At 38.1% G+C, this 9,983-nt stretch overlaps 1 protein-coding gene across 1 annotated transcript; it reads left to right on the top strand.

Annotated features, from left to right (window-relative positions):
* The first annotated feature begins 2,052 nt into the window (after positions 1-2,052).
* On the top strand, positions 2,053-8,259 carry TDRD15 (tudor domain containing 15). The gene has a single exon (XM_045844338.1). The coding sequence runs from the start codon at positions 2,053-2,055 to the stop codon at positions 8,257-8,259; it is 6,207 nt and encodes a 2,068-aa protein (XP_045700294.1).
* Positions 8,260-9,983: the final 1,724 nt, after the last annotated feature.

The following is a 9,983-nucleotide window of genomic DNA, read 5'->3' as shown; positions in this document are numbered from 1 at the left end:
TTTATGTACTTTTTTTCCTTTTCCCATTTACTCAGGTAAATGGTCACATGACTCTTTGGATGACTGCCAAAAAGAATTTTCTTTGTATAGTCCAGCACAGGACCCTTTCTTAAGGGTACCTGGTTGTCATTCATGGAAGGAATTATAGGTCTGTAAACAGACAAAAGTCTGGAAATTGGGTGAAGGCCTGCCACCTTAAGTAATGGCAGCTTAAGAAGGCCTGTCTTGTTCTGAAGTGTTTTGGTTTATTCCAGTCAAAATCTTCAGTGTATTGTCCATTGATTTTATTCTTGAGGATTCCAGGATCAAGTAAGCATAGCCTGGAATCTGTATAGATCAGACCATGCTGATTGCCACAAAACATTAATTATTGAGGATGAAATGAAAACCATAGTCAGAACTCTGATGTTCCTAAACCTTACCTCTTTCTCTAGCTTTCCTGTGCCCATTTCCATCTGGACTTGGATTTTAAGTCTTAGAAAGGTCTGTTCTGTTATTTTTATCTCTGAGATAACATTTATGCTTTGATAAGATTTTATAGTCCTGTCCTTCATGCTCCTCTTTCATCTTTTTATTCTTTTCCCCTGAATTTTGGTGTATTCTCTTAAAAATGTATTTCTACCCCATATATCTTTATTTTGTGTTAACTTTTCCCATGCAGTTAAAATTTGTTTTTAATTTACTGACCTAAGTGAGAGACAGACAGAAGACATACAGACACTCATTTATGCATTCGTTGGTTGCTTCTTGTCTGTGTTCTGACCGGAGATCGAACCTGCAACCCTGATGCATTGGGACAATGCTCCAACCAACTAACTGAGTTATCTGGCCAGGGCTCCCATGCAGTTTTAAATTTCTCATGTATATGTAGTTCTTCCTAATCTTAGGTGTGGCATCTTAATAACTACTTAGCCATATAAAAATGCATTATTCTCTTTTGACCTTCTTGAAAACAGGAATTAGACTTTTGAAAAACAATTCTTTGCTGTTTCCTTTCAGTACATTTATTCCTGAGGGGAGCATTTCCTTGTTTGTTTGTTTTTTTTTAAGTGGTTTCCTCATTTTTTTTTAGGTTCCATGTTTTTCTCATCCTCATAAAAAATTGATAATTGTCATGTGTTAACTCACATCCAAATAATAAGTTAAGCTGTATCCTGTTATAATAGATGTTGGTTCTCACATGAATTTGTGGAATATTTATAGTTCTGAATGTTCACCTTGCCATTTAAAAAATTCTAACAATGTAGAGAAAGTGAGCAGAACTATAGGGAACTTTGTCTCTGCACTAAAGAATTCTTCTCCTCCTCCTGTCCTTCCTCCATCTTTTTGTGGCCAGCCATGCCAGCAACAAGGCCTGAATGTACCTAACCTGCCTCAGGGTCTTTCACGGAAAGACCTGGGTTTCCTTTTTTCTGTCCAGGACTCAGCCTATTGCCCTCGATCAAAGAAGAATCCTAGAGTTGTCTAGTGTTGCTGACAGGGTCCAAATATTACTAATTCACGAAGAGTGGGGGGAGTGTAGACAGTGTCCCCTATTGGCTCTCTAGCTGCCCTTGCTTCTAGCACTCACTTCGCTGAGTTACGGGTTGTTGGAAGAAGTCTGTATGAGGAAAAGTAGTTTTCTCACAGGAGCAGGAGGCCTTCAGGGGGCTTTTTTTAGCTTCCTTCTATCTGTACCACAGCTGTCTAGTATCTGGTAGAAATTTGTTAGTTCCTGGAAAGTAAAGATTATTCTTCTTTGCTTTACAATGATTACACACACACACACACACACACACACACACACACACTATATATATTTCCTATTTTTGTATTCTCGTTATTTTAATAGGAAAATATGGAAGGCAATGAATAGTTAGATGCATTTTGTTTATCTATCATCTTGTCCAGTGTATGTCATTTTTATTAACACATCCTATTTGATAAATATAGGGGTAGAATTATTTTTAAGGTTTCTGTTTACATACCAATTTGATATAAGGCTAATATCATTTAATTTTTACAGCTAATTGTCCAGAAGCTAATTAGTACTTATTATTTGCTTTTTAGAACATGAATCCTTCATCTCCATTACCAACATTTTTAGATATGGATATGACAATATCACATGTAGAAATTTGTCCAAAGGACATTCTGGTGAGATTTCAAGGCAGAAGTAATACTGAATGTGACTTTGACTACCACATATTGCAAAGGGAAATACAGCATATTCCCAAAGTAAAAAATAATGTGGACATTAATGAACTTTGTTTGGTAGAAGAAAGAGTTTCTGGAGAATGGCAGAGAGGAAGAGTTTTGGAAAAGAAAAATGAACTCTATACAGTGCTCCTCATAGATCGTGGAGAAGAACTAAGAGTCAGTAGTACGCAGGTCGCTTCAGCCTGTGGCAAGGTATTTGAACTACCACCACGCATAGTATTTGGTATTTTTGCGAACATACTACCAGTTGGAGAAAAATGGTCTCCAAGGGCTTTGAATTACTTCAAGTCATTAGTGGGACTGCAAGTGAAAGGTTGTATGCAGGCTATGTCTCCTCTTCAGATGACCCTTCTTGAAGTGCCAAAAATTATATCCCAGGTTCTTGAATTAAAATTAGGAAGACTTATTGATGGGGATTCATTTTGTCTCATTGTTGAAATGCTAAAAGAATTTCCACAACAACAAATGCCTGACTTATTACAACGTAAGAGCCCTGAATTATCGTTAACTAATAATGACACTTTACTTGATATCCAGCACGTTTTGGATAATTTGCAGCCTTCTTTGTCAATAGGTAGTATCGAAAGTGTAAAGGTGTCATCTGCACTGAGCCCAAGTAAGTTTTATTGTCAGTTAATTAAATGGATCCCAGAGTTGGAAGACTTGACAGCATGCATGAATTTGCATTATGACATTGTGTGTCAGGAGAGCAGCCCTATGTGTGACAATTTCGGGCTGCTCTGTGTTGCCAGACGGAGAGACGGGCAGTGGCGCCGAGGCATTCTTCAGCAGCTCCTGCCCAACAATCAAGTGAGGATTTGGTTTATGGATTACGGCAGTAGCGAGGCTATACCCTCAATTCACGTCAAAAAACTGAAACAGGATTTTACTTCAGTACCATTATTTTCGTTTCCATGCTCTCTGACATATTTATGTAATCCAGACGTGGATGCAAGAAAACTTCAACTCAGGGTATTCAAACAAGCTCTGTTGGGGCAAATAGTGTATGCACACATTGACTGGCTTAATAAGGATGAACATGTGTATTATGTAACATTACAAACTCAAGAGCCTACAATTAATTCTAAGTGTCTGCTGAAAACTCTAGGCACACGGGTACTTTGTCCAGTGCCTGATTTAAAAATCTCTAATATGTTGAGAGACACTGGTGCTTTTGATGTAAACAGCTTTGCAGTTGAGAGTTTTATTGGAAATACTGAACGGTTGATAGACTCTTTAAGTAAGAACGGCATTTTGAAAGTAGATTTTCCTATTAAAAATATAGAAATGGAGATAGACACTGCCTACATAGCTTCTGTGGCATATGTATTAAACCCATCAAATTTCTGGGTACGCATCAGTGAACATCAGAATGAATTTCAAGATGTAATGAAAAATATAAACAGATTTTATGATATGCATGAAAATGATGAACTAATTCTAAGAAATCCAGAACCTGGCTTATTTTGTTGTGCACGATATAGCAAGGACAGATGTTTTTACAGAGCTGTCGTCACTGAAATTAATGGTTCTAAGATTGATGTTTATTTTTTGGATTATGGAAATACTGATTCTGTACCATTTTTTGATGTAAGAACTCTGCTTCCGGAGTTTCGTGAGTTGCCTGCCTTAGCCATGTGCTGTTCACTTGCGCATATATTTCCTGTTGAAGATATATGGGTGAGGGCAGCAACTGATTATTTTAAAAAAATTATCTTGAACAAAGCAATTTTGCTTCAAGTTATAGGAAAAAAAGATGACAAATACAGTGTCAATATCCAGAGTATCGAAGCCTCAGAAAACATGGATGTTGTCTCTCTCATGGTACACGCTGGATATGCAGAATATTGGGAAGTAGAACCAGAATGTCATCCACGACCTGTAAATCAGTGTTCGATGTTAAATTTAAAATCGAAAACCAAAGTTCATATTAAAAAGATCTTATCCACCCTTCCTAAAGGACGTAAACCTAAAAAGTCTTATTCTAATAAGCTAAAAGAAAGTAATTTGTCTTTGTTAAAGTCGCCAGCTGTTAATTTCTCAAATGTAAAAAGTCCTCTCACCTTGTCCGTGGATCCGGAGTCACCATGGCCTTATAAGGAATATGTGTTTAAACCAGGGACAGTCCTTGAAGTTAAGTGTTCTTATTCTTGCGGCCCCGGTGACTTTTCATGCCAGCTGCAGTGTAAGTTAGAAGACCTGAAATTACTGATGGAACAGATTCAGACTTACTACAGCATTCATTCTGATCCTTATCAGCTTGGGCAGATTGCTTGTGTTGCTAAGTATTCCAAAGACAGGAAGTGGTATAGAGCTGCTGTTCTGACGCAAGTGTCAAATAAAGAAGTCGATGTAGTGTTGGTTGATTATGGTTATCAGGAAAGAGTTTTAATTAAAGATCTTTGTGCGATTAACCCGCATTTTCTTTTTTTAGAAGGCCAAGCCTTCAGATGTAGACTTAACCATTTAGTTGACCCCGCTAGCTGTAAATTATTAAGTTGGACAGAGGCAGCATACAGAGACTTTGGAAATTTCCTTTCTTTGTCTAGAGGGCTATTGACTTGTGTCATCTGTGCCTTGATTATTTTACAGTCAAATCATTTATGTAATTTGGTGGATTTACAATCTCCACTTGCTAGTGCAAAAGAATTTCTTATCAATCATGGCTCTGCCCAGTATGGTACATTATCAAAGCCATTCCCATCCTCAATTAGTCTTTACAGCTACTGTTATTCCTCCTTTAATATAAAAATTGGAAGTGAGGAAGAAATGTATATTTCCCATATATATAGTCCCAAGAAGTTTTATTGCCAACTTAGTAGAAATAATAAAGACCTAGAGATGATAGAAACGAAAATCACCGAGATCAACCTCAACAGTTGTCCAAAATATTCTGGCAAAAAGAGATTGTGCTTATGCAAATATGCAGAGGATGGTCTCTCTTACAGAGCTCTAGCGGTGCCAAGGTCAGGTTCATTTTCGGACTTTCTGGTTTACTTTGTGGACTTTGGAAACAAGCAATTAGCAGAAGGAAGTATGTTGAGGGCTATTTCTGATCAGTTTCCAGAGTTGCTGTACACACCTGTGCAAGCCGTGAAGTGCTTCCTGTCAGACCTTAGAGATGTAGACATTCCGGCGGAAATCAGCAGCTGGTTTGAAGATAACTTCCTGGGGAAACCACTAAGGGCGGTAGTACTGTCCAGGGAGTCAGATGGCCAGCTTGGTGTAGAACTGTTTGATGGGTATCAGCATATAAATCAGAAAATTAAAATGCTGCTTCATGCATATGGAAAAAAACACTGTGACCCAGGGCACTGTGTGGAAAAGGGTCATAGAATAAATGAGAATAAGAGACTTGCTGTTTCTTGGAAGGGCAAAATAGAAAACTATCACCATGATATGATGAACAAAACTTGTCTAGTAACATATTCTGAAAGCAAAATACAGCAGTTAATGAATTCCAAAAGTATATATGCCAGGCTTTTGAAACCATCAGTTTGTTATAAAATTGAGCCTGGGTCTAAAAACAAAGTAAAGAAGTCTTTGAACAGTGGACTGAAAAATAAAGGTGTAAAAATTGTCCCTGGATCCGCATATACTCCTGATGAAAATGCTGTGGGTGAGACATCAACAAGAGCTGCGTCACAGTCTTTTATTAGAGAATTACATCAAGTAACCTCGCAGAACCTGTGTAGCCTTGCAAGACCACAGATCAAAGAGCTTCCTCAACCCAAAATTTACTTGAATGCCATAGTTAAAGGGTATGTTTCTAATATCAGTAATCCAGCAAGTTTCCATATTCATCTTGCCGAGAATGAAAGTGTAATCATCAGACTTGCAGATGCTCTGAACGAAAGAAGAGCAGATATAGTGAGGGAGAGAAAGTCAGTTCAGCACAGAGTGGGAGACCTTGTAATTGCAGAATACTCTGCCGACAGTGCCATTTACAGAGCAGTAATTAAGAACATTCTGCTAGGAAATTTATTCGAAGTGGAATTTATTGACTATGGCAACACTGAAGTAGTACACATATCTAAAATTTATGAACTTAAGAGAGAATTCTTAGCTATTCCTCAGCTAGGAATCCACTCTTTCCTTAGCGGAGTGAAGTGGAATGAGTCTGGCGAAATATGGGACAGCAGGACTGTGGATTACTTCGCTTCCAGAGTGAGCGACAGAACAGTTTCTTGTGAATTTCTGAAGAAGCATGAGCAGAAGTGGGAAGTCAATATAATCTGTGATGAAAAATGTGTCATTAATGAGCTACTGAAATGGACAGCCTGTTCAAAATTACGGGAAACAGCATTGCCAATGCCTGGGGTTGTTTCTCAGAAGGTAAGCCCTGATGGAGAGGGTGAAATGAAGAAAGGAAGACCCAGTGAGTGTGGAAGTCCGGGGCTCCTTCAACCATCCCACCAACAGCGGGGTGCTATCCCTTTCGAGCACTTAAAGCCTGGACAACTCGAAGAGGCTGAAATACTCGACGTTTCAAAAAGTGGGGCATTTTACGTGAAGTTATCTAAAAATAAAAAGGAATTATCAGACTTAACAGAATCAATTGCTGAAGAAATAAAAAAACCTTTTTCATCAGTGGAAAATATTGAAAAGGGCTTAGAATGCTTGGCAAAGTCTGAAAATACTTCGAAGTGGTATCGATCAAAAGTAGAAGAAAAGCGTGTTGATGAGAAAGTGCTTGTTTTTTTAGTAGATTGTGGCAGGTATGAAATCGTGCCTTTATGTAATATCAGGGCGCTGACAAATGAGATCAGAAATATTCCAGGACTAGCTGTGCCTTGTAAATGGATTTGGTCTGAAAATTTTAGGAACATGCCATTTGAGTCCATTGTGCATTTATTTGCTCATTTGGAAATAGACATCCTTTTCCTGAAATACGTAGACTCTGCCTGGGAAGTTGAAGTTTTGGTAGATGGCCTGTTACTTCTGGAATTTTTAAACTCACATACATTTCACGCTGAAGAAAGCAAACCTAGATCTTCAGAAATTATTTTTGAAGTGGCATCTGAGACTCCAGCGTCACCGTGTACAACAAGATCGTTTACGAGGGCGCGGCTCGAGAACGGGAGGCCGTACTCCGGCGTTGCCACCGCCGCTTCTGATCCGTCCGACTTCTGTGTTCAGTTGGGAGATTCCTTTGACGCAATGAGATCTGTCTTCACGCTGCTTTCTGATCTGCCAGGAAACTTACCGACCGTGTCTCCAGAGCACATACTTCCTGGCTCTAGTTGTTTGTTCAAATGTGACCTGGAAGATCAATGGAATAGAGTAGAAATTTCTGAAGTCTCTGACCAGTCTTTACTTATTGTGTTGATTGACTATGGATCTTCCATTTACATACCGTACTCAGATGTAAGCAATCTTAAAGTCGTTCCCGAGGAACTTCTGAATTTGCCAAGGCTAAGTTACCCCTGTGCCTTACGTGGTGTCTCACCCGCTAAAGGGAAACATTGGGATGAAGAAGCCAAAAGTTTCTTTCTGGATTTCCTGAGTAAACCAGGCTTAGTTTTTCAGGTTAGGGAATGTAGTCTTGAAACAAAACTGAAAGTGGATGTCACTTGTGACAAAAACAATCTGGCAGATGTCTTAGTCACATCTGGTCTTGCGGTGTATTCTGAAGATTCAGATCATCTCGACATTACTCCTATAGGATCTACCAAAATCCAATATGAATTACAGAGGAAGCCTATTTGCCCATTGTTAGGTCACAATTGTTACAAAAGAGAAAATATCCATTGTTCATGCACCAAGAAACAGAAGCTCAAAAAGCAGAAAACTGTAAAGAGAAAAGATGTCTGTAAGAACCTCTTAAGGAAAAGCCAAAAACATAATCCCCAAAGTACCATTACGTTTGATAAGTGTGCAGCAGCTTCATTTGGGGAAGGACCCAATGGTCTGCAGAATAGCGCCAATTGCACTGAAAACCTATTCGAAAAGCTACCAGTCGAAGAAATACAGGAAAATAACACAATGGACTTGAAAACAGCCGTAAAAGCACCGCCTGTTAGTGAAAAAATAGCAGAAGAACACTTAAAAGGTAAGTAGCCATTTTTAAAAAGTAGATTCTTTTTTGTAGATTCTATTTTTGATTCTTCAAAAATTTAAGTACCAAAATTATCTAAATTGAAACTATCATGTGCAAGAAAATTTATTAGAAAACCTGAGTAAATGACGTAAGTTGGGAGTGATCCCTTGAAGGATAAAATGGTGCTTCACTCTACCTTTTTTGAGTAGGTAATCTGCATGTTCGTGTTACATACATGTACAGTTTACAACTAATTTCCGGGGTTTGACAAAACTCCTGATGGTCCATAGATCTCAAGTTCATAAATCTTGCCGCTGCTATTAGTGAGCTTCCCGGGCTTGTTTTGAGGAATCAATTTTCTATTATATATTTTTATCAGATGAAATATATCTTTATTTAGGTCTTTTATGTGCTTTTGGCGTATTGTTAATGCAGTTAAATTTATAGAATAAACTGACGAGCATGTTTTTCTCTTAAAACTTGTAGACATCGAGCTGATTCTAAAATACAAAACTGTTACTATTTTATGTGCTGTGGCATTGTCTCACCCCGCTGTGCACATTGCATTTCATTTGCTGTGTGGAATAGTTCCTGAGGATCTTGTAGGCTGTAAAGAATGTTCCCTGCCCAATGAATGTTTGTTCCGACTTTATCAATGCCTGATTATAACCAGTCACAGATTATGTTTCTTCAACGAGTGGAGATCTCTTTTTTTATTTTAGATGAATTTTAGAAAGAATATTACATTTGAATTGATATTTAGATACTTTATAATGATTTGATAAATGCTTTTTATTTTTGAGTCTTTTATTGTTTCATTAGCAGTTATGTTAGAGTGCTTACTATGTTCCAGGTACGGTGCTTGGAGTTTATATGTGTTATCTTCTATAAATCTTACCACAGCTCTATAAAGTAGATTGATAACTAATGTTCAGGTCGAGACTAATAAATAGTGGCCCAGTTCCCTGCCTGAATTCTAAACCATGTTAGAAAGAGATGGGAGAAAGACAACTGATGGGAAAAACATCACATTTATTAAAAAAGCCAAAAGCAACATTGATGAGTGTGGCTTATCTCCCTGGGAAAATGCGGTTATGGATGAAAAGCTGTTAGACTTCCCTACATGGGCACAAAGGAGGGTGTCTTCAAATGTGGGGCCTACCCCAGACTTACACATCGAGTCAGTTATCTCTGAAGAGAAAGGGAGGACAGAGAAAGAGGTGAATCTAACATGAACCCTTTTTCTTCTAAATGGACCGGGCAGATTGCTCCCACTCCTGGTGTGTGCATACGGGAGCGAAAGGGGGAGGCAAGTGTTACGCCAGGGGAGCGCCTCACTATTTTGTGCGAGGCCCAGAGAAATGAGGTGGGTCACCCATGGGTATAAAACTTACAGCTGAGGAACTGAGGTTTTAAACCTAGATGTCTCCAACTCCAAAGGCTGCTTTTATTCATCATTTATATTGCCTTTTGAAAAGTAGTTAGAGTATTTGAAGAAGTGTTTTCTATAAATGCTTGTTAGTCCATGTTTTAGCACTTATTATGTCACATTATTCCTTCTGTGTATTTCTACCTTTATGTTTTTCCCATAAAATTCTTTTTTCTTTAAAAAAATAGAACATTTATAATGATATATTGTAATAAAAGTTATGTGAATGTGGTCTCTCTCTCTCAAAAATACCTTACTTTACTACACTTACCCTTCTTCTTATTTTTTCTTTAATATATTTTATTGATTATGCTA

The sequence above is a fragment of the Phyllostomus hastatus genome, unplaced genomic scaffold (genome assembly GCF_019186645.2).
Source record: "Phyllostomus hastatus isolate PE091 unplaced genomic scaffold, TTU_PhHast_1.1 phas_contig_402, whole genome shotgun sequence".
Lineage (NCBI taxonomy): Eukaryota > Metazoa > Chordata > Mammalia > Chiroptera > Phyllostomidae > Phyllostomus > Phyllostomus hastatus.
This window is presented reverse-complemented; position numbering and strand designations above follow the sequence as displayed.